Below are 23,956 nucleotides of genomic sequence, written 5' to 3'. Positions count from 1 at the left end.
TTTCAACTCTTAGAAACAGTGTTGTAGGGAATGTCTTTGTAACCAAATATTTGTACACATCCTCAATTGTTTTCTTAGGAAAAATTCCTAAAAATGGAATCGCTGGGTCAAAATAACAAATGTATATTGTCTTTGACTTTGTATTGTGAAAACTTTAAATATATATACCATATAGACAGAACTCGGAGAAGGCAATGGCACCCCACTCCAGTACTCTTGCCTGGAAAATCCCATGGACGGAGGAGCCTGGTAGGCTGCAGTCCATGGGGTCGCTGAGAGTCAGACATGACTGAGCGACTTCACTTTCACTTTTCACTTTCATGCATTGGAGAAGGAAATGGCAACCCACTCCAGTGTTCTTGCCTTGAGAATCCCAGGGACGGGGGAGCCTGGTAGGCTGCCGTCCATGGGGTCACACAGAGTCGGACACGACTAAAGTGACGCAGCAGCAGCAGCATAGACAGAACTCGCATGTACTCACCCATTCAAAAATGACCAGCTCTTGGCCAGTCTACACCCCCACCTACTTCCCCTAGTTCCTGCGTTATTCAGAGACAGATCTAAAACATCATGCCAGAAAGATTTTTTTTTTCTGTCGAATAGCACTGGTGTTTGAAAATGGGAGAGGAAATGAATTGCTAGAAAGGAAGAAAAGGTTAACAGTTTGTCTACATTATCTACTGTGGTGTTTGGGCTGTATTCATTTTCCTGCCATATCTGGGCTCAGAACTCATTGTTTGTCTTCTGGATTCCTGAAACAATCAGGAGTAACCAGACTCCTTTTTTCTTTCTCCCCCTTTGGATAGGTATATGTGTTTTTAAGCTGTTTCAAGCTTGCCAAATTATGCTTCAGAAAGGCTAATCAAATTAACAGTTCTGCCAGAGTCATGTAGGAGTATCCACACTGTGGATAAAGTTTTAGTTCCTTGAGAATCAACTGGAGGTTAGGATTTGGGGCTTTCACTGTGGTGGCGCAGGTTCAATCCCTAATCTGGGGACCAAGATCCTGCAAGCCAAGCTGTGCGTGCCCTGGGCTCCACCCACCCCCATACCCCTACCCCCACAAAAGGTTTTGGCTTCCCCGTCCCTTCTTCCTTTTTTCCTTCCTTTATCTCTTTCTTTCTTTCCTGACCCCAACAAAAGTATATCTCATTGTTCTTTTAATTAGAACTTCAGTTCAGTTCAGTTGCTCAGTCGTGTCCGACTCTGCAACCCCATGAACTGCAGCACGCCAGGCCTCCTTGTCCATCACCAACTCCCGGAGTCCACCCAAACCCATGTCCATCGAGTCAATGATGCCATCAACCATCTCATCCTCTGTCGTCCCTTTCTCCTCCTGCCCTCAGTCTTTCCCAGTATCAGGGTCTTTTCCAGTGAGTTTGTTATTAATGACCTTAGAGCTCCGCCCGCCTCACTCGCAGTTTCCTCACTGCATTTCCTCTCTGTAAGTTGCCTTTTGCTAACTTTTCTATTGAGCTGTTTGTCTTTTTAAAATTGTGTTCATCTACTTATGTTAATCGCATGGCATTCTATGTAGGGCAGTGAATTGCTATGAATACTTTTTTGGGGGACTAAGAGAACATATGCTGCATTTGTGTGAAGGAATAAGTGTGTTTTATAAAACTAACAGCCCAGAGCAGTAAGTCACCATCAGCAGAGGGACAAGAATGGAGTGAGACCTGCTGGTGTGGGCACGGGGCCTGGGAGAGGCGAGGGTATCCAGGCAGGGAGAGGGGAGACTTCCACATGTCTTTTCCCCTGCAGTCTTCACAGTCATCCACAAGGCAGGTAAAGCAGGAAAAGCAGGTATTATTCCCATTTCACAGTGCCTGGTGCCAGGGCACACCTTAACACGATCTTCCATGTCCCAGTCCGGGGATTTTTCTACCATATCACACTGATTCATATGTTCATTCGTAAAAGACAAGTAGAACATCAAAATATATCAGCTATCATTATTTATGAAACAAAAACTTTTTTTTTCTACAGCGTGAAGGCCCAGGACCAGGTCATTATGACTTGAAAATACCTTCAGCAGGTTCTGTAACTTCTTGTTTTCAATCCAGAGTACCTCGATTCTTGCCTGCCTGTTCAGTAAGTGTCCTAAAAGGCAGATATGGTTGTAGGTGTTGTGGCTGCCGCGGGGGGTGGGGTGGGGGGTGGAGTGGGCATTGGGAATGGGATGGGAGCCGTAGAGTTGTATACAATTCTAGTGTGCACGTGTGTGTGCCAAGTTGCTTTAGTTGTGTCCTACTCATTGTGACCCTATGGACTGTAGTCCACCAGGCTCGTCTGTCCGTGGGATTCTCCAGGCATGAATACTAGAATGGGTTGCCATGCCCTCCTCCGGGGGATCTTCCCAAACCAGGGATCGAACCTGCATCTCTTATGTCTCCTGCGTTGTCAGGCAGGTTTTTTACCACTGGGAAGCCCCACAGTTCTAGTGTATATACATTAAGATTGCTTGATAAGGCAGCAGAGTATCGAGCTCACTAGATAAGCCCTCAGCCAGCTTCAGGCTTAAAGTGACTCCAGGCCCAAAGACCATGGCTGAATTATGAGTCCAGGTGAGAACAGCCAGCACAGGGATTAGCCATCAACGTTATGTCCTGGCTGCTTTGTGGGGAAACCCCTCTAACAAATAGAGGCCAGCGGTGGGCCCGTACAGAACTGCCGTGCTGTGCGTGTGCCTTCTGGGAACGGAAAGTCACAGCAGAAACATTGTCTTTGAACCAAAGCAGACTCTTGAGTCCTGACCCATCATCCTGCCCCCGAGGACTGAGGACAGACAGGGAAGAGGCTCGAGTCCATGGAGATATGCAAGGAGGTAGATTCTGGGAGGGGGTGAGAGCCTCGGAGGCCTAGAGGAGACCAAGAAAGATGGCAGAAGCACAACATGGAGCTTATGAATGTGGCTTGGGTTGTTTGTTTCATTATTTAAAGTTTTCATTCCTGTGGTCTTGTTGTTCCTCAGTCTGAAAGTCCCCCAGACTCACTGGTTTGTAGCCGGATTTGAGATGGTTAATTCGGTCTTTCTCCAGAGGAAGATTGGGGAGGCCCTACCGGAAAGACTAAAGACAGACAGACAGACAGACAGCTGGAGGCTAGTGGTTCTGTTCAGCAGATCCTCATACCCTAGTGGCATGATCATGATCCAAACAGATTTTCAGTCAAGCTCACAGGGCTGAGCTTCTTCAGGAAGTTGGAGTCATGCTAACCAAAATCCCAAGAGACTGATGGAGAAGCCGGAAGGTGGTGGTATTCCTTTACAAGTGTCTAGCGAGGGGGCTGGTGTCTGGAGCCGGTGCTCCATGGGGCGTCTCCCCTTGTAGGAAACTAGGAAGGAAGCCAAAAAACAGCGGAGTTTGCTTGGTAGCAGTGACATCAGGGTTGGGGGACAGAGCTGGATGTTCACAAGGTCTGAGGACTACGGCCGGCAGCTTCCCGAAGGATGGCCTTTTGGGGTGCAGGCCCCCGAACCTCCTGTTCAGGCACTGGCCTTCCTGGACTCCACACACAGGCAGCTTCCTCATTAAGAGCACTAACAAGGGCTTCAGCTTCCTTTGACGTCTGGCCAGGACTTGATTAGATTCCCAAGCTGCTCCTTTGCATTTGGCCAGGGAAACATCCTGTCATTTAAAGCAGCTTCTGCAGGCAGCTGACCTCGTGCACCCTGGGCTGACCGCTCTGGTAATCTTGTTTGTACTCTCTCTGCTTCCTGCAGAGATAGCAAACTGCAGGGAAGGATGGCAGTGACAAGCTGGTGATAATAGGGACTCATAATAGTGGTGGTGACTGGTGTGTGGAGTGGTACTTTCTGCCAGCCTGGCAGGTGCTGTCTGTCCCTGGGGGCCCCCCGTGAACCTCAAAACCTTATTTGATGGGTGAGGAGTAGGAAGCATGTGTCATATCGAGCCATTCATGGTTGGATACATGGCCTTGAATCCATAGGACTTGAATCCAGGCCTGTCTGACATTAAGACCCTTTCCTTAACCATACATAGAGGTACCGTTGTCTCTCTAAGATAAAATTTTGGGGTATTCAAGAATATTGCGTGCACCTCAGCATAGACAACACTGACCTAAGAAATCAACGAGAATGACATTCATTGGCATCTTACCATGACATAAGAGGAGCTTTGTTTAAATAGTTGGTTGAATAATTTTTCAAGAGTCATGCATGGGTGTGAGAGTTGGACTGTAAAGAGAGCTGAGTGCTGAAGAGTTGATGCTTTTGAACAGTCGTGTTGGAGAAGACTCTTGTGAGTCCCTTGGACAGCAAGGAGATCAAACCAGTCAATCCTAAAGGAAATCAGTCTTGAATATTCATTGGAAGGACTGATGCTGAAGCTGAAATTCCAATACTTTGGCCACCTGATACGAAGAACTGACTCCTTGGAAAAGACCCCGATGCTGGGAAAGATTGAAGGCAGGAGGAGAAGGGGACGACAGAGGATGAGATGGTTGATGGCATCACCGACTCGATGGACATGAGTTTGAGTAAACTCTGGGAGTTGGTGATGGAGAGGGAAGCCTGGCGTGCTGCAGTCCATGGGGTCGCAAAGAATCAGACATGACTGAACTGAACTGAATTTTTCAAGCATTTCATCAAAGTGAAAACAGGGCTTTTCAAAATGAGAACTCATCCATCCCTTGCGCCTGAGGGCCATGGGCCTTGGTAGTACTGCATCTCACTGTTTGTACTGGGGAAGATGATGGAAACGCAGGAGTTTGGGCTTCTGAGGTCGACTGTTCAGGCTCAGAATCCATCCTCTCCAACCCATGACCGCTAGAGTGAAGTCACTGGGGGCACTGGCATTCACAGGGACGGGGTGCCCCAAAGAAAATGTGTCCTGAGGTGTGGGGGAAGAGTGAGCCCGCCTCCCCTGGGCTGTCGCTTGCTTGTCTGCCCTTCTCTCAGCATCTCTGCAGCCTTGGGGAGAGCCGGGGACCGGAGCAGGCCTCCTGGGACAGGAGCCGAGGACACGCTCCAGTTCTCAGGTGCACAGGCCTCAGCCCGGACCAGCGCAGCCCTCGTCTCCCTCTGTGGGGGTTTGCCAGCCATGCCCGAGTCCACAGCCGAGCTCAGGAGGCTCTAGGTTCTGGTGTCACTATATCATCACTTGTTCTCTGCTGTGTTTTCAGAAAACCCCCGGCCCAGGAGCATATACAGCTTCAGCACAATTCCCCAAGCAGCCCCGCACCATAGCCAAAATGGGCCGAGAACACAGCCTTTTCTTCAATAACACAATTGGCTTTTAAAATAAATAAACCCCACCTTGGCCCTAAGCAGCTCTTGAGTTTTTAGTAAGTTCTGTTTTGTCTCCTCTTTAGGAGAGTTTGACCACAGACCATATTCGATTGCCTGGCCTGACCGACCAGCCCACTTATCTGGAATAGTTCCAGCAAAATGTCCAGTTCCCTCTCAGAAGTCTCCTGGTTTGAACAGTAAATTATATGCTCTCTCTGTGTATTGTCAGAGGGTGTGTCCCTGGACTGCTCTCACAGCACCCGGACGGGCCCTGAGGTGTCAGCTGGGCTCTGCCGCCTTGGGCTCTCTAGCTGAGTCTCCACTGCACTGAGGTGGTCATTCCTCCTGGACTCCTGGAGGCTTCAACAAGGGCCATCCTGAACTTGACGGGAACCCAATAGTTTTTTCTCTATCTCATCTCCCTGAAAAGAACAATATTGCTTCAGCCTGATGAGCATTTGTGGTTTCAAGTTAACAAAAATATTTTGACGATATGCTCCGGGCCAGGCGCTGTGCTGGGGGTGGGGAGTGGAGGTTAAGACAAAGATGAACGAAGCATGTGACTGAATTTAGGGTGGGTTAAAGGGGAGACAAGGCCAGAAAGGTAGTTTGGAATAGTTTCCGACTCAAGGAAGGCTTTGAGAACCATGCCGAGAACCATGCCAAGGACCTCTTCCTGGTTACCTTGTGTGTGCGGCTCAGGGGTGGCTGTCATGTGGACGGCAGTCCCACTGGGAAGACACACCCTAGGCTCAGGAAACTGCGAGATTACTGTGCCCAGTGCATAGAGGAGCGATCCTGACATCGAGGGCCCCAGGCGCTCAGCAGAGACAGGGCAGCACTGCCCCAGTGGGGAAGGGTGGCTGCATGCGGCCGGCAGCTTGGCTGGCACCCCTGGGACCAGGAGACTGAGACAGGCAGAGAGGAGAGGGAAGAAGGTGGAGGGCAAGGAACGCTTTTGAGTGAAACGCAGGAAGAGACATTTGCTGGAGGGGAACAGAGGGAGACAGGCCCAGCTAGAGTGGAGGGTGCAGGCGGAGCAGGAAGGGGTTGGGCGAGGCGCAGATCACAGGCCCAGCAGTCAGCACTGCTCACGGACTCCAGCCAGGGCATGGGCTCGGGAAATGACGTCAGGAGAAAGGAAGGATGGGGAGACTACAGAGTCATTCATCAGTAATAGGAAGGAATCTTTTTAACTAAAAGAAAGAAAATCTAATATAAATCCTTATATTCTATTATATTGAGAAAAACCCAGTTCTCTAGTCTTATAAATACCATTGTAAAGTAGGCATTGGGGACAAGGAAGGGGAGGCCTGCATCTCCCATCTGGGTTTATCCATGTTTTGTTTTTATGGAAGAGACTCCCTGCATTGCGTTCCTTCAGAGCAGAAAATGGCCCCTTGGAGGATGAGGCGGCTGCCTCGGGTGGCTGCTCTTGCCCCACTTTGATCAGCAGATGGCCACAGGGCAGCTTTATTCTCCAAGTGGGTCAGAGGCCCCTGCAGGATCAGAAGGTAATGCTGGCGGTTCTAACGGAGGGCGCTTTCTCCAGGAGCAGTGGGCCAGGTTGTGCCTGGCGCTCAGGGCAGTGGGGGCAGGGCTCTAGAAGGAGCGAGGTGAGCGGTGATCACATCTGTTTTGGGGCTTGTGGGTGGAAGGTCAGGGCAACCCTCACGCTGGCAGGGGCAGGAGGGAGACTGTGCTGCACGTCTGTGGGGGTATCTCCAGACAGCAGAGCGACCCAGGGGCGTGAGCGGGAGCGGTTCCTCCCCCCTCCCTCAGCCTCCCGCTGTTTCTCCCTCAGGCTGGCTGTGTTGGGTCTAACACTGCTTTCTGTTCATGTCACACCCTAAAGAATGTCACCAGCCTCTCCTGATTCCACTGCCGGGTTCCCAGGAGAGAGAATCTAGTTGGCCAGCTTGGTCAGGGGTCCACCCTGGTCCCTCCAGATCTGGCAGGAGGGCCTCGACCCCTGGGGCAGACAGACACAGCTGCAGGGGCCCAGCTGCGTCTTGTGTGTAGGTGGGGTGGAGGGCAGCTCTCCCATGTTCTAGAAGAGAATGAAGACCCTTTCAGCATAAGAAGCAGGGGATGGCTCTTGCCTGGTCTGCAAGAAGGGGGTTTGGGAGGCCTGCCAGGACGTCGGCTGGAGGTGGAACGGCGAGAGAACATTCTGCAGGGCCACCCGGACACCCTGGAGTCTTGAGTCTGCACTAACGTCGTCCTCGGCTCCGTGGCTTCCGTCGTCTGTCTGGAGCCGGGGGGACCTCAGTACTGGCCTCCCTAGCAGCCTTGCCCCTGTCCGTAACACAGCCCTCTGCCTCCTCTGTGACTCGGGTGATATGACAGAAGCTGTGCCCTAGGTACTAGCAGCAGGGCTGGCTGTGCCCGGCAGTGAGGAGAGCAGTGTTTGCTTCCGCTCTTTGACATCTTCCGGCATTTTAAATAGTACTTCATACAAGTAGTGGGAGGCGTTCCCAAATAGCCCGGAGGGATTCTGGGTGGCTTTTTCCTGCCACGAGCCTAAAACGGGGACAGCGTTTGAAGAGCAGGGCCTCCTCCTGTCTTTTCCAACGTGGAGAGACTGGACAGACCTGGGCTGACTTTGAGCTTGAGCTCCGAGAGGGGATATTAACACGTAGCAGCTACAGCCACTGTGCGCATCCGGGGACAGGTCCAGACTGAGTTAGAAAAGCCCAGAGATGGAAGGGAATGTGGTGTTTATCCCACATCCCCGAGGGGCCTTCTCTCCAGGGTCCCTCTGGCCTCCTGCGTGGACCACTGTGATGCTTGCTTCTCGAGGTCCCTGCCCTGGCTTCCCTGAGCATCCCTTGGTCCTCTCCCCTCCCACTCACTTGCCCCAGTTGCCCTTGGAATTTGGCTTCAACCAAAGGGAATGGCTCATCTTCGCTGCAAATATCATCTGCTGTTGCCCTGTGAAATTCCCTCCGCACTGAGTCAGAGCATGTCAGAAGTCACCACACTGATGGGGACAGCTTGTCTCCTCCCTTCTCTTTTCCTCTTTCCCTCCTCCTCATCCGCACTGTGAACGCCCCCTCACTGCTTTCTAGGCCCACAGAGGACACCTTCCAGACCCAGAGACCAAGGGCCACAGGTTGCTCAGGCAACCGGCCCTGCCTCCAGCACCACCTCTCACTTGCCCGGTGCCACCCGCCTCAAAACAGCACGAGCTGCCTGGCCTCCAGTCCTCAAGCCTAGAATCACTTTGGAAGCCCTGTTATCTTGAAAACACATTCCACAAGTTCCGAATCAGTCGTTTTAAGCTGCATTTTAGAATCCCCTGGGGAGACTTTAAAACTCTCACAGCCTGGCAGTTGCCCGCCATCATCAAACTCATTGGTAGGATTCAGACCCAGTAGTTTTTGTTCCCCCTTCCCATCCCCACACCCAGGTGATTGCAATGATTGGCCAAGATTGAGAATATCTGCTGGGACAGTGTGAAAACACCAATCACCAGTAACTAGGTGGGGCCACAGGTAGTCCTCCAACCCGTAAAAGTTTAAGACAGGGCCGCCGTTGCCCTGAGAAGTCACACTTTCCGGCTCAGAAGAAGAGATTGGCCCGTGTTGGTGTCTGGCTGAGTCCTGAGGGAAGAGGGCGGGGCTGGACCGGACTGAGTGAAGCAGGTTGCTGGTACATTCTAGTGGAGGCCGTTCTGCATAGAGAGGTGAGCAGGGCCTGAACCCAGCCACTCTTGCCAGCCTGATTCTAGGCTGGGCACCTTACAGATCTTTGGTTTTGGCCCAAGGGCAGGGCTGCAGGCATGCAGAATCCACTGGGCGCAAACGGAGGGGTTTGAGTTCTGGATTGATGACCACAGGGGCTGGGTGGGCTTGTGGGGGCCACTGCCAGAGACCCAGATCCTGGCCTGGCTCGTCTGCCATCTCCCTGGTGAAGACGTGACTGTGGATGGTAGGATGAGCCAAAGCTGACAGAGGCCTGGATGTTGAGGGTGGCAAGTAAGCGATGGGTCAGGGACAGATGGAGGAGGAGCCAGAGGAAGGGGAGGCCCGTGGGGTGGACACATGAAGGCTGTCTCTTAGTAGGTCTTTGCGTTGCCTTAATGACGACACCCTTGGCCGTATCAGAGCCCAGAACAGGATGTCACCCTTCTGAGGAGAGAGAGGGGCTCAGAGAGGCCCATCCAGCAGTGGAGGGAGGTGGCAATGTGGCTGCTTTGGGTCAGAGTGTAGCTTAGTCCCTGAGAACTGTAGGTAGCAAGCAGGGCTCAGGCCCAGTGACAGTACATCTCTGGTCACCAGAGTGGGCTTGGCGGGAGGCAAGGAGGCAGGGACCTGTGCCCCCCACTTAACTGAGCAGCCTGGGAAGGGGCCGGGATGCTCGGAAACATGCCTGGCACAGTCACAGCTAATCAGGCTTCTGATCACCAGCCCCTCCTGGGCTGGGCATGGGAGCTGGACTGCAGAGTACCCCCATGCCCAGGGAGCTCACTAATGAAATTATGTGTGTTAGTTTCCAGTGGCTGCTGTTACAATTGCCATAGACGTTGGTGCTTAAATCAACACAGATTTATTCTCTTACTGTTCAGGAGGTCAGGGGTCCCCAAATCAGTCTCACTGGGCTAAAGTCAAGGTGGTGGTGTTCAGTCACTCAGTCGTCTCCCTACTGTTTGCGACCCCATGGACTGCAACATGCCAGGCTTCCCTGTCCATCACCATCTCCTGGAGCTTGCTCAAGCTCATATCCATTGAGTCGGTGATGCCATCTAACCATCTCATCCTCTGTCATCCCCTTCTCCTGCCTTTAGTCTTTCCTAGCATCAGGGTCTTTTCTAATGAGTCGGCTCTTCGCATCAGGTGGCCAAAGTATTGGAGCTTCAGCATCAGTCCTTCCAACAACTATTTAGGATTGATTTCTTCAGGATTGACTGGTTTGATTTCTTTGCAGTCCAAGGGACTCCCAAGAGTCTTCAACACCATAGTTCAAAGGCATCAATTCTTCAGTGCTCAGCTTTCTTTATGGTCCAACTCTCACATCCATACATGACCACTGGAAAAACCATAGCCTTGACTAGACAGACCTTTGTTGGCAAAGTAATGTCTCTGCTTTTTAATACACTGTCTAGGTTTGTCATAACTTGTCTTCCAAGGAGCAAGCATCTTTTAATTTTGTGGCTGCAGTCACCATCTGCAGTGCTTTTTGGAGCCCAAGAAAATAAAGTCTGTCACTGTTTCCATTGTTTCCCCGTGTATTTGCCATCAAGTGATGGGACCGGACGCCATGATCTTCGTTTTTTGAACGTTGAGGTGTAGGCCAGGTTTTTCACTCCCCTTTGCCCTTCATCAAGAGGCTCTTTAGTTCCTCTTCGCTTTCTGCCATAAGGGTGGTGTCATCTGCGTATCCTGAGGCCTGAGGCCAGTGTTGGATTGTGGGCTCTGGGATCATAAGAGTTGGGATCTACTGAGGAATGGGTGAATGTCCCAGTGCCTACTATAGTGTTAGCACACAGATGCTTACTGCATACTGTACTTTATTGAGGTATAGTTGATACACTATGATGTTTCTGGTGTACAGCATAATGATTTACCATTTTTAAAGGTTATGCTCCATTTATAATTATCATGAAATATTGGCCATAATTCCTGTCATATTATATATCCTTACAGCTTATTTATTTTATACATCATTGTTTGTGCCTCTTAACCCTCTACCCCTTCCCTCTCCTCACTGGTAACCACTAGTTTCCTCTCCATATCTTAAGCCTGTTTCTTTTTTGCTATAGTCACGAGTTTGTGTTAGTTTTTGGACTCCACATATAAGTGATATCATACAGTATTTGTTATTCTCTGTCTGACATATTTCACCGAGCAGAATACCTTCCAGGCCCATCCATGTTGTTGTAAATGCCAAATTTTCACTCTGCTATGGCTGAATAGTATTCTCTTGTGTATACGTACCACATCTTTTGTTTATAGACATTTAGGTTGCTTCCATATCTTAGCAATTAAAAAAAAAATCTATTTATTTATTTTATTTATTTGGTTGCAGCATGTGGGATCTAGTTCCCTGACCAGGGCCTGAACCAGGGCCCTCTGCAGTGGGAGCTCAGAATCTTAGTCACTAGACCACCAGGGAAGTCCCATATCTTAGCAATTGTAAATAATGCTATTTACAATTGGCTGTTGGAGTGCATGTATCTTTTTGAATTCGTGTTTTTATTTTTTTCAGTTTGGATATATATGCAGAGGAGAATTGCTGGATCATGTGGTGGTTCTATTTTGAGCTTTTTGAGAGGTCTCCATGCTGTTTCCACAGCGGCTGCACCGATTTACATTGCCACCAAGAGTGTAGGAGGGTTCTCTTTTGTCCGTATCCTTCCCAACATTTGTTATTTGTGTTCTTCTTGATAGCAGTCATTCTAAGAGGTGTGAGGTGGTATCTCATTGTGGTTTTAATTTGCATTTCTCTGATTAACGATACTGAGAATCTTTTCATGTGCATATTGGCCATCTGTGTATCTTCTTTGGAGAAATGTCTATTCAGGTTTGTGCCCATTTTTTAATCAGGTTTTTTTTTATGTTGAGTTATATGAGCTGTTTTTATATTTTGTATATTAACCCCTTATTGGTCATGTCATTTGCAAATATTTTCTCTCATTCAGTAGGTTATCTTTTCATTTTGTCAATGGTTTCCTTTGCTGTACGAAAGCTTTTACTTAAGGTCCTATTTTTAATTTTAACTTTGTTAACACCAAAAGCATTTTGTATTGGGGTGTAGTTGATTAACGATGTTGTGGTAGCTTCAGGTGAATGCTTTTATTTCTTTTGTCTTAGGGGACAGACTCAAAATCTGTTGGTACAATTTATGTCAGGAAGTGTTCTGCCTACATCTTCTTCTGGGAGTTTTATGGTTTCTGGTATTACATTTAGGTCTCTGATTCACTTTGAATTTATTTTTGTAAATAATATGGGGAAAATGTTCTGATTTCATTATTTTACATGTAGCTGTCTAGTTTTCCCAGCACCACTTACTGAAGAGATGGTCTTTTCCTCATTGTATATTCTTCTTTGTCATAGATTAATTGCCCATAAGTTTGTGGGTTTATTTCTGGGCTATTTTTAAAAATATTAATTTTTATTTATTTATTTGGTGGTGCCAGATCTTAGTTGCATGGCATGTGAACTCTTAGCTGTGGCACGTGTAATCTAATTCCCTGACTGGGGATTGGACCCCAGCCCCCTGTATTGGGAGTTTTAGCCACTGGAGAACCAGGGAAGTCCCTGGGCTCTCTTTTTGTTCCACTGGTCTGTGAGTCTGATTTTTGTGCTAGCATACTATCTTGATTATTGAAACTTTATAGCATAGTCTGAAGTCAGGGAGTATGATACCTCCAGTTTTATCCTTCTTTTCTCAAGATTGTTTGGCTTTCCTGTTTCATAACGTCTTTTATATTATGGAAGTTCCTTTTATTTTGAACTGCAAAGAATTGTCTGGGGAAGGACTGTTAGCCTAAATAACCTCAGCCATTTTTGGTGTTTGGTCCTGACAAAAGTCATCTGAAATGAATTAAGTTTTTTGAAAGAGAAGATAAAAAAATTTATTACTGATTTTAGAAATCATTCCTGGAAGGTTGACCTTAAGACTGCAGATGTTAGATGTTATAAACAAGCTCTGTAAGATCACTTAGAGAGCAGTCATGTTGGAAGTTCCCTGGCAGTCCAGCGGTTAGGACTTGGCACTTTCAATGCCATGGGCCCAGGTTCAATCCCTGGTTGGGGAACTACGATCCCACAAGCTGTGAGACCTGGCCAAGAATTTTTAAACAGTAAAAAAAAGTCACCTTAAAAGTTATGGGGAATGGGGTTGGGTGGGTGGACAATGCTCCTAATATTTTACTTATATTAGAAGTAAATAATGGCTTCTAATATGTGGCTCCAGGGGTCACATTATTCCAAAAATTTAAATATGCTCTATCTTATATGGAAATGAAGCTTCTGGAAAGTTGTGTTTAATGATGCATGTATCGATAGTGTAGATGAAGATCCTAATGGTGAAGATATATGAGTATTTTTTTGGCTGTGCTGGGTCTTCATCATGGCGCATGAGCTTTTCATTGCTGCGCATGGACTTTCTCTAGTTGCAGCGAATGGGGTCTGCTTTCTCGTGGTGGCGTGTGGGCTGCTTCTTGTGATGGCATCTCTCATTGTGGAGCATGGGCTCTAGGCGTGTAGGCTCAGTAGTCGTGTTTGCAAGGGCTCAACAGTTGCAACATGTGGGCTTAGTTGGGGATCCTAATTCCCCAACCAGCCATTGAACCCCAGTCACCTGCATTGGCAGGTGGATTCTTAACCACTGGCCACCAGGGAAGTCCCTTTAAAATAATTTATAAAATGAGATTAAGCATACATACAGTTTTATTAAGAGAATATAATAAATTAAGAACTGTAGGCCCTTGAACAGCCATGATATACAAGTTGGGACCTGGGGACAGGGAGCTGGGGAATACACCTATGCTGTGACCTGTACACAGCGAAGGGATCCATCTCAGGCATCAGAGCTGACACCTGAGGCAGCTGGTCTTTGCCGTGGTGTCCCCACGCCTGCTCTGGTCCCCGTTTCAGCATACATGTGCTCCTCCTCTGGTTGGCAGGTGTCCCAGGAAGAATGCAGTAGACGAGGTTCTCGCATGCAGACTGCCTGCATGTCGACCACTGCCCTGGAGTATGGGGGTCTTTGGGCAAGTCACCTCACCTTCTTGCACTGACTTCCTGCAAGATGGGCTTTTGCCACACCCACCTGTGCCCCTTTGCCTCTGGTCAGAGCTCCTCCCCCTAAAGGTGGGTACCTTGGCATGTGCCCCCCAAAGGCTGGTCTCCAGGTGTACACTGAGAGGAGAGTGTGCCTCTCTGGGAATGGGCAGAGTCACCAGGAAGAGACGCACCCAAGGTCCCCTAAGTCGTGAGGGGTCATTGCAAGGACCAGGGGGAAAGGATTCAGATGGGAATCTTGACCTCAGGCTGCAGGAGTGGGAAAGGTTGTCTGGGACAGAATCGATGAAACTCTTGGGCTTCCATCATTTTCTGCCCCCTTGAAAATGGGCATCCATTTCTGTTTGGAGCTCTCTGTCTTTACAGATTCACCTGCTCTGCATTTTTTAATCTTCCTGACTCTTCCGACCAGCTCATGTGTGTGTGTGTGTGTGCTAAGTCACTTCAGTTGTTTCCGACTCTTTGTGACCCATGGATTTTAGCCTACTAGGATCCTCCAGGTCAGAATACTGGAGTGGGTTGCCATGCCCTCCTCCAGGGGGTCTTCCGACCCAGGGATTGAATCCATGTCTCTTACGGCTCCTGTATCGGCAGGCAGGTTCTTTACCACTAGTGCCGCCTGTGAAGCCTCCAACCAGCTCCTCTCCTTTCTTTCTGACCTGCAGTTTCTACTACTTTTCAACCTCTGCTCCAGCCACGAACTGCCTTTTCTTTTTTAATTTTTTTTTTGCATCATTAAAAAAAATGCAATTTATTATTATTTTGCCACACCATGCAGCATGTGGGAATCTTAATTCCTTAACCAGGGATCAAACCCATGCCCCTGTAATGGAAGCACAGAATCTTAAGCACTGGACTGCCAGGGAAGTCCCCAAACTGCTTCTTTCTCTGACCACATTGACACCTCAGAGGCCAGACCCTCTGCAGCCTTCAGCTCTGTCAATGTCGTGAAGGGCAAAGAGAGGGAGAGGAACTGTTGCAGATGAAAGGAAACTGGAGATGTGACAGCTAAGTGGAGTATGGGATCTTGGGTTGGGGGAAGACAGGGCTGCAAAGAAGAGTGGTGGCATATGAATGGGAGAGGAGAGAAAATACTGCGTCAGGGCAAATTCCTTCATTTGTTAACTGTGCTGTGGTTACGTAAGACGAGACCCTTTGTTCTTAACAAACCACTGAATTATTAAGGGGTAAAGGGGCATGATTTATGCAACCTATTCTCAAACGGTTCGGGTTGGGGTCGGGGGAGAAACGTTTTTAAAAGAGGCCCACAATGGCTGACTTCTTGCCAAATTCCAAAGAGACAGTTAAAAGGGGAAGACAGTGAGTGTGAGGGAGGAGGGGGAGTCACGGCAGGCTGGGGGCCTCTCCGCTCGGGGGCCCCTGCCACCTCCTGGGTGGTGGGCCGGTGCACAGAGGAGGAACTTTGGTTCTGGAAACCACCCGTGGCCCAATCAGCTGGTGCAAAGGCCGGGGCGGGGGGTGGGGGGGGGTGTCACATGACCTGGTGCACAGCCCCTGTGGTGACCTTTTCTTGTTTCTGGTTTGCCTGGCGTCTTGAGAACTCTCTTGCTTTTGCGGTGACTTTCCAACTTCTTGAGTGATCTCTGTTTCAGAAACCTCCTCTCTGGCTGCAGAAAGGGCGAGGGCAGCAGGCAGCATGGGCTGTTCTCCCCTGGAAGTGTGGGTCTCGGGCTGTGGGCTGCAGCTGCTGGTGCAGTGGGGTGGGTGGGGGGTGGGGTTCTGGACCCGTGTATCTGCCCCTGTGACACTTGAGCAGAGGATTCCTGGTGATACATGTTTCCATGGATCCCAAAGGGGTCATTCTGCTGCCTCGGTGACAGGCGCTACCTGCCTCTCTCCCATCCGATGAGCTGGGGCGGGCTCTATGGGCAGGGACCTTACTCTCAGCTTGGCTGTATTCCAAGCAGTGAGCGGAGGCACCATAACTGCATCACCTTTCACGGGGACAAAACTCACTTCCCTAGGTTGTTGACTACCAGAGGAGCAATGTCAGAGAGAGTTCACAGATAAGCAAAGTGCCTTATACTAATTAGTATATTGCAGGGAGAATGTTAGGATTGTCATCAAGAGCCAGGACAGGAGCCTCACAGTGTACCATAAAGTGGCAGTGATAGGGAGGGGCAAGGGTGGGGGCCAATTCTGTTGTCTGTCTCCTCCAGCAGGACCTCCATCTCACCCAGGGCCCAGGAGGGCTTGAGGAAGTGATGGGCTGATGCAGGGTCTCAGAAGGGGCCCGTTACTGCTCACCCAGAGTTCCAGCTGCTCAAGCAGCTGGATTTTGTGTCCTGAGGCCCATGTCCTCTGGTCACAGCTGATTGTCATTAGAGACCCATGGAAAAATGAGTGGGACCAATGAGATCCTCACACCCAAGAATCTAAGCTAAGCTGTGCAGAGGGGCTGCAGCCAGGGTATGTGGATTGAATGCAGTCCTTTGGGAGCATCTCTGAGTGAGCAAAGGCAGCCACCAGGGAGAGGAGGCCGGAGCAGGCAGGGGCAGGGAAAGTCATCATATGGTATCCAGTGGTTATCACGGCACTGTTCTAGGCTCTTTCTGTTTTTCTTAATCATCAGGACAGTCCACAAAACAGACACTACAGATGGGGAGACAGGCAAAGAGAGGGTTGGTAACTTCTCAAGGGCATGGGGCCAGCCAGGGGTACACTGGGCCTTCGAGTTCACTCTGGGTACTGACTCCATCACCAAAAACAGATACGTAGCTGCTTTGGCCCCAGATCTGTGCCCTGCAGTCCCTGCTTTAGGGCTCCAGGGCCCCCTTGCCTCTTTTCCTAGGGCTACTTTCAGTGGGTCTCTGCTTTTTTTTGCAACTGAAAGCTTGATAAAAACTCCAAGGAGTTTCTGGCATGGGATACTTTCCCAGTAGGACCTCCCTAACTTCTAGAACCCAAGTCGGCACCATGTGGGTTGGTCTGACACATTGCTGATGCTTGAGGCTCTCTGACTGTGGGTTGTCATCGAAAGCTGGCAGCATGGGCTGGGGGAGATTTGTTTAGCTGGATGCTTCCCAAGCAAGGCCAAGAAATATTTGCACAGTGACAACATCTGAGAGCTCCAGTAGGGCAGGGGGTGTGTCTACAACAACGAGTACTGTGGTAGCAGAAAGAAGTCTGGATGGTGGTGGCTGAAATTCCATTCATACTTGTGCTTGCAGATAAACACTGTTAACACTACACGGCTGTGGGCTGGAGGTTCATGTGGGTGACAGTGAGATCTTGAGTCTTGTCCCAGAACCCCAGCCCTTGTTCTGGTGCCATGGGTTGGACACAAGGCTGGCTCCTCCCTCTCCAGGGATGGCTCAAGTGTGAATGAGGGGTCTGTGGACCTGTAACTGGAGGTCAGGGAATGCCTGGCTTTCCACCACTGCCTGACTTTCCAACATCTGACCAACAAAGCCTTCCTCGGGGCCAGGAAAGCTTCCCCTCCCCACCCCTCTCCAGATTCCTACCATTCTTTTCCTGGTAGGACTAGCTTTTCTAGACCTTTCTGCCAGGCAGGCAAGTAACACCATCTATAGCCTAGATGAAAAGGGAAAATGTTAGTTGCTTCAGTTCAGTTCAGTTGCTCAGACTCTTTGTGACCCCATGAATCGCAGCATGCCAGGCCTCCCTGTCCATCACCAACTCCCAGAGTTCACCCAGACTCAGGTCGATTGAGTCAGTGATGCCATCCAGCCATCTCATCCTCTGTTGTCCCCTTCTCCTCCTGCCCCCAATCCCTCCCAGCATCAGAGTCTTTTCCAATGAGTCAACTCTTCGAATGAGGTGGCCAAACTACTGGAGTTTCAGCTTTAGCATCATTCCTTCCAAAGAAATTCCAGGGCTGATCTCCTTCAGAATGGACTGGTTGGATCTCCTTGCAGTCCAAGGGACTCTTAAGAGTCTTCTCCAACACCACAGTTCAAAAGCATCAATTCTTTAGCACTCAGCCTTTTTCACAGTCCAACTCTCACATTCATACATGACCACTGGAAAAACCATAGCCTTGACTAGACGGACCTTTGTTGGCAAAGTAATGTCTCTGCTTTGGAATATGCTATCTAGGTTGGTCATAACTTTCCTTCCAAGGAGTAAGCGTCTTTTAATTTCATGGCTGCAGTCACTATCTGCAGTGATTTTGGAGCCCCCCAAAATAAAGTCTGCCACTGTTTGCACTATTTCCCCATCTATTTCCCATGAAGTGATGGGACCGGATGCCATGATCTTCGTTTTCTGAATGTTGAGCTTTAAGCCAACTTTTTCACTCTCCTCTTTCACTTTCATCAAGAGGCTTTTTAGTTCCTCTTCACTTTCTGCCATAAGGGTGGTGTCATCTGCATATCTGAGGTTATTGATATTTCTCCCGGCAATCTTGATTCCAGCTTGTGCTTCTTCCAGCCCAGCCTTTCTCATGATGTACTCTGCATATAAGTTAAATAAGCAGGGTGACAATATACAGCCTTGACGTACTCCTTTTCCTATTTGGAACCAGTCTGTTGTTCCATGTCCAGTTCTAACTTGCTTCCTGACCTGAATACAGATTTCTCAAGAGGCAGGTCAGGTGGTCTGGTATTCCCATCTCTCACAATTTTCCACAGTTTGTTGTGATCCACATAGTCAAAGGCTTTGGCAGAAAATAGATGTTTTTCTGGAACTCTCTTGCTTTTTCGATGATCCAGCGGATGTTGGCAATTTGATCTCTGGTTCCTCTGCCTTTTCTAAAACCAGCTTGCACATCAGGAAGTTCACAGTTCACGTATTGCTGAACCCTGGCTTGGGGAATTTTGAGCATTACTTTACTAGTATGTGAGATGAGTGCAATTGTGCGGTAGTTTGAGCATTCTTTGGCATTGCCTTTCTTTGGGATTGGAATGAAAACTGACCTTTTCCAGTCCTTAGTTTCCAGTCCTAAGTTAGTTGCTTAGTCATGTCCAACTCTTTGTGAGGCCATGGACTGTAGCCCACTAGGCTCCTCTGTCCATAGAATTCTCTGGGCAAGAATAGTGGAGTAGACAGCCATTCCCTTCTCCAGGGGATCTTCCCGACCCAGGGATTGAACCTGGGTTGCCCACGTTGCCGGCGGATTCTTCACGGTCTGAGCCACCAGGGAAGCCCCCTCTGTGACCTGTAGCAGGCTTTTAGTTCTCACCCAGGGGGCCTGAGCTGGGGGTGAGGCTGTGAGACAAGCAATTTGATACTAATTGTTAAATCACTAAAGACTAAAGGTGTTTCCTAAAAAGTACCAGAGGGAAATCGAAGCTGAGCACCCAGCAGCTCCTGGAAAGGCCCTTCCTCACCAGAATAGCAAAGCCGTGACCCAATCACAGGGCTGAGGGTTGGAGTGGAGGAGGCCAGGGTGCTGAGTGGGCAGCTCTGTCTAGGCCAGCCCCGAGAGCCAGGGGGAAGCCTTAGGGTGGATGGGTGCAGCCTTGGGTGTCTTACCAGATACTCCCCTGGGGCGCACTAAGAAAGCAGGGCTCCTGTGTAAACTGTTGTCATCCTTTGATGCACATTTTATAACAGGCGTAATGTAAGACATGTAGTGTAACATCTATTAGAGAACCTGTCTGGACCTCTCGGAGCAGGTGGCTGATCTGGGTGTGGCTCGGACCCTAACCACACACCCCTGCTTCCCCTGGGCGCTCCCCCAGGTGCTAAAGACGCTCCTGGCCGTGCCCTCAGGGCAGTCTCTCCTGTTCAGGTGGCACGTCCAGCCCTGGCTTCTCCCAGCCCACATGAGGGGCAGGTGGCAGGCCAGAACAAGGCCCACTCCAGCCAGCCCTGCCAGGACCCTGCTGCCTTCTCCCACCTGCAGTCCTTAGCACCTCCCCCAGGCCCCCATCACAATCTCCTCAGTGGGCCCCTCCCTCTCCCCCCCTCCCCACCTGTGCAGCTCCACCCTGGCCTCCTCTCCAGGGCTCGCTCAAGGCCAGGGATAACTGGTAGATAAATGAACACGAACACATTGCTTCACACAAACCAGCCTTCCCTTCATGGGTCTCTTTATTCAAGACCTTTGAGCTGTCAGCAGCTTGCCCGGGCGTCCGAGGCCTCCCATCAGGAACGATGCTTCAAGTCAAAACGCAGGTGTTGCTTTGCCTTTTGCATTACCACGGACTCACTACCCACCTCTCTGGGCATCCCGATGTGAACCAGTAGCATCTGCTTTTTCTTGTTGAATTTTTTCCCAACAGAATTTCAGAATAAAAATAGATCTCTATCTCATATATATATATATATATATATTTATACACATACGTACACACACAGAGCTCCTTCACCCAGGTGGGAGAAGGACCTGGTGTCGTTACAGCGTCCCCTGGCCTGGCACGGGAAGGCAAGGAGGTACAGGCTGGCCCTGGTGGCACCTGGGGGGTGTGCAATGCTGAGCCCGGGCCGGGAGGCTGGGGAGGGGGTGTCCTCCAACAGCCCCTCCCCTCCGAGGAACAGACCTGGCCCAACCTTTCCACACACCTACAAGTGAGGAACGTACCAGATGGAGCTTTAAAAACTAAACTCAAGGTGCAGATAAGGAATTCCCTGGTGGGCCTGTGGAGGCTGACTTCCTGGGGAGAATTCCAAGAGCAATGTGCAGCAGGGCTAGGGAAGCCAGCAGGGAAGACCCTCCCCCACCCCCACCCCCAGGACCCCTGTAGACAAGGGTGTCATGTACACAGAGGCCAGCCCGACTAGAGAGGAGGGGCTGGCTCCTCCTGGGGTCTCTAGTCTCCTTCCTTTTTGGCCCCAGGCAGGGGAAACCAAATGGCCAGGGCAGAGTTTGAGTCAGCCAAGAATGGGCTGTGGTTAGTGAAAGATATTAAGGCCAGTCTCCACATCATAACCCCCAGAGGCATCTATGTTGTACCCATTGCCCAGAAAGGTAAGGCGTGAAGGAATGAGGTGCTGATGCAAGGTATTCAGGAAGGGCTGAGTCCAGCAGCCACGTATGTATCTTTGGGGCTACAGCCCAGGGCCTAAGGAGGCAGCCAAGGCATGCTTCCAGAGAGATGGGGTGGGCAGAAATGGAAGGTTAGTTAGGGCCGGAACCCAGTTCCCCTGGCCAGACACCAGAGGCCTTAAAGGCACTTGGCAACAGCGGGGGACGAACATAAGGGGGCCCAACAGCCTCATCAGACAAAGGGCCAGGCCAGGCACCGCCCGCTAACTTAAACCTGGGAAAGGCCCCAGAGGCCTCTCCTCTTCCAACTTGGCAGCAAAGCCTACAGCCAGGACCACTCCGGAGGTGACCTGAGAGGGGTGTGAGACCAGGGCCAGGGAGCGCCCTCAGGCACAGGGGCCTGGAGGGCGGGGATGTACAGCTGGGAGGCTCCCCCACTAGCTCTCTAAGGGAACCGGTCCAGTCACCATGCCTCTCAGTCACTTAGGTTCAAGCAGACGGTCTCCCAAGGGGATGAGGAAAGAACCCAGAACTCTCTCGGCCCAGCCAAAGGGCAACTTGTGGGGCTCATCTTTGGTGTTTGGGAGCAGAGAGCTGAGGTTTGAGACTAGAGCTTGTGCAAAGCTGGGAAACCCAGGGTTAGGGATGTTGAAGGCAGGTACAGTACAGGGGCTTCCAGACAGGTGCAGGGGGTATGCAAGCCTCAGACCCCGACTGTTCAGCTAAACGATACACAGGTACCCTGGGGAGCGGCCCCCTGTTGATGCGGCCTGCCAGCTACTTCCTTGCTCACAGACACCACGATGTCCAAGTCCCAAGGAACAAGGGATTTGTTTCTGATGCAAATCTGGTCCACCCTGCTCCAGAGGAGCAACTCTCAGTCCTCACTGGCCCTGGAGGGAGAGGAGGCGAGGAGAACCAGGGTTGCAGCCGGCAGATGTGTTCCCTAGAGGTGTATTTCCCTGAGGCCCTGGACCTCCCCTGACCATGCTCCCTACTCCTCGCCTTTGCCTGCCTGCCGCCCACCAGGCCGCTCCCTCCATCCCCGTGGCTGTGGGCAGTGTCAGAGCTCTCTGGGGATGATGGAGAAGGGCAGCACCGGGCTGCTGGCTTCCAGCTCGAGGGCGGTGAGAAAGCAGTCGACAGCGGCCTCGCTCTGGCCCTGGGCTTCCAGCACCTCGCCCAGGCCTTGCCACGCCTCGTGGTACGTGCTCTGCCTCTCCACGGCGTCCCGTAGCACCTTCTGGGCCAGGCTCTTATGGCCTAGCCGACTCAGCATGAGACCCTGGGGAGCAAGCACAGGGTGCGGTGAATGAGGCTGTGCTGGCGGAGGGGCAAGCATCCTGGCTGTCAGGGTAAGGACAACAAGCTATAGGGAACCCTGCATTTCAGGCTTGGGTACTATCAAGGGCCCCTGACCTATGCAAACCCTCCCTCTGTCAGTCCCAGCCCAGCCTCCCAGGTCACCCCCTGGGGCAGCTCTGTCCCCTCCTGGTCCCAGGGGATGCCCTTTAAGGTCAGCAGGCCTGGCTTTGAGTCTCCCCTTTACAGCTGAGGGCTCCTGAGCAGGTCACCCTTATCAGTAAATGGGAAAGACCAGTGTGCCCACTTCTGGGGTTGCTGTGAGGCTGACACCACATGTAGGCAAAGCACTTGAACATCGTTGGCATGTGTGAGCACTCAGTCCATGGGTCTGTTACCCTGAGACCCCAGGCTGCACCGTGGCACTGCCTTCTCCCCGGGGACACGTGAGACCAAGGCTTGTGAGATCCTCAAGCCTGTGGTGGATGGACGGGTCCTGTGCCTGCATCAGGGGCCTGTCTTCCTGGGACCCAAGCCCATCCCTGCCTGGCCTGGCAGGTGAGGGCCGCAGACGGCTGGGGATCAGGGACAGATGCTGGGTGAAAGGAGGGCCTCTGAGAAGGGGTCAGGGCTGCCTAGGGAGCTTGGCCCTGCTGATTGGCTTCAAGCACAAGTGAAACTGGCACACTGTCCCCTCTACATCCACCCACACCGGGAAGGGTGTGGGAGGTGGGGAACAGGGTGGTGAGCAGGGGCCAGGGGCCCCTTTCAGCCTCGTCTCAGAAAGACTGCTCTGCACCATCCCACCAACCTGTGTCCCAGCCCTCAAAGGTGGCACAGGGGGAGCAGCACAGGGGCCAGCCTTTCGTTCAAAGTTGTGAGGTAAAGCCCGAACACTGACTTCCTGGACAGCCGGGGACCAAGAGCTGCCTTCTGTGTGCCTGGAACCCCCCTTCAGGTGCCCGCCCACTGACGGCCATGTACATTTTTAGCTGGAACATTTTCCTCCTCGCCGCACTCCCCAGAGTTAGGCCCTCTGTTGCTATGGAGACCCACTGGGGAAGATGCACATGCCTGATTTCATAAAGTCCTCCGAGGGCTTGGAATACAACCAATTAGGCAAGAGTGAAAGATGGTGCTCAGGAAGCCCTCAGAAAAGCCTGTCAGAGGCGATGGCTGGAGGTCAGGTATCCAGGGGGCCAGAAGGAAGGCGAGCACTTCAACCCAGGGCAATGCTGTCCCCAGGGGACCACAGGGATGGGGGAGGATGGGAGAACCAGGCACAGGATGGAGCCTTAGCAGAGCCCTTGGATTTGGACAGATGAGAGCAGTGCTGACTCAGGGCTGCCCAAGATCAGAGAGCAGTGCTCAGCATGTCCAGCAGGGCTCTGGGCCAAGCTGCTCTGACTGCATGGCCTTGGGATCTGGACCCCGAGCTGTGCATGATGGAACAGGGCCCATAGGGAGGAGGGCAGGAAGGCAAGACGACAGGCTGCCAGACACCAAAATTAAGCACCAAAAATGGAAGGTTAGAGCCCTGGGAGTGCTGTGTACGGCCGAGCAACAGAGGACAGATGGGGAAGGCCAGTGGGCCGCCCAGGGCGGGGGTGGGGCCGCAGTGGCGTTTACACACACGTTTGCTATGTCCAGCTTCCATGTGAGATTCCTGTCTCAAAAGAGGGCTCTCTAGTGAAAAATGATTTTGAAAACCCCTGATCTCAACAAATGTGCAGGTGTCTG

The 23,956-nt window shown here is 51.0% G+C and overlaps 2 protein-coding genes and 1 non-coding gene across 7 annotated transcripts in view; 2 read left to right on the top strand and 1 right to left on the bottom strand.

The window, feature by feature from the left end:
- STPG4 (sperm-tail PG-rich repeat containing 4) overlaps positions 1-5,702 on the top strand; it is a 39,438-nt gene extending 33,736 nt beyond the window's left edge. Inside the window, exons 6-7 of one of the 4 annotated variants that reach the window (XM_070798606.1) lie at positions 1,990-2,094; positions 5,335-5,702. In XM_070798606.1, coding sequence (XP_070654707.1) covers positions 1,990-2,094; positions 5,335-5,400 — 171 coding nt within the window. In that variant the 3' untranslated portion in view covers positions 5,401-5,702. The other 3 variants (XM_070798605.1, XM_070798608.1, XM_070798607.1) reach the window with 3 other exon arrangements.
- A 7,238-nt stretch (positions 5,703-12,940) lies between these two features.
- Positions 12,941-13,013, top strand: TRNAE-UUC (transfer RNA glutamic acid (anticodon UUC)). The gene has a single exon. It is a non-coding gene; the product is annotated as a tRNA-Glu (tRNA).
- A 6,972-nt stretch (positions 13,014-19,985) lies between these two features.
- TTC7A (tetratricopeptide repeat domain 7A) overlaps positions 19,986-23,956 on the bottom strand; it is a 122,848-nt gene continuing 118,877 nt past the window's right edge. For both annotated transcript variants that reach the window (XM_019970104.2, XM_019970106.2), the window contains one exon: positions 19,986-22,199. In XM_019970104.2, the coding sequence (XP_019825663.2) occupies positions 21,978-22,199 (222 nt within the window). In that variant the 3' untranslated portion in view covers positions 19,986-21,977. The remainder of the gene's footprint in view (positions 22,200-23,956) is intronic.

The sequence above is a fragment of the Bos indicus genome, chromosome 11, assembly GCF_029378745.1.
Source record: "Bos indicus isolate NIAB-ARS_2022 breed Sahiwal x Tharparkar chromosome 11, NIAB-ARS_B.indTharparkar_mat_pri_1.0, whole genome shotgun sequence".
Taxonomy (NCBI): Eukaryota; Metazoa; Chordata; class Mammalia; order Artiodactyla; family Bovidae; genus Bos; species Bos indicus.
The sequence above is the reverse complement of the archived record's forward strand: the minus strand, read 5'-3'. Positions and strand labels throughout refer to the sequence as shown.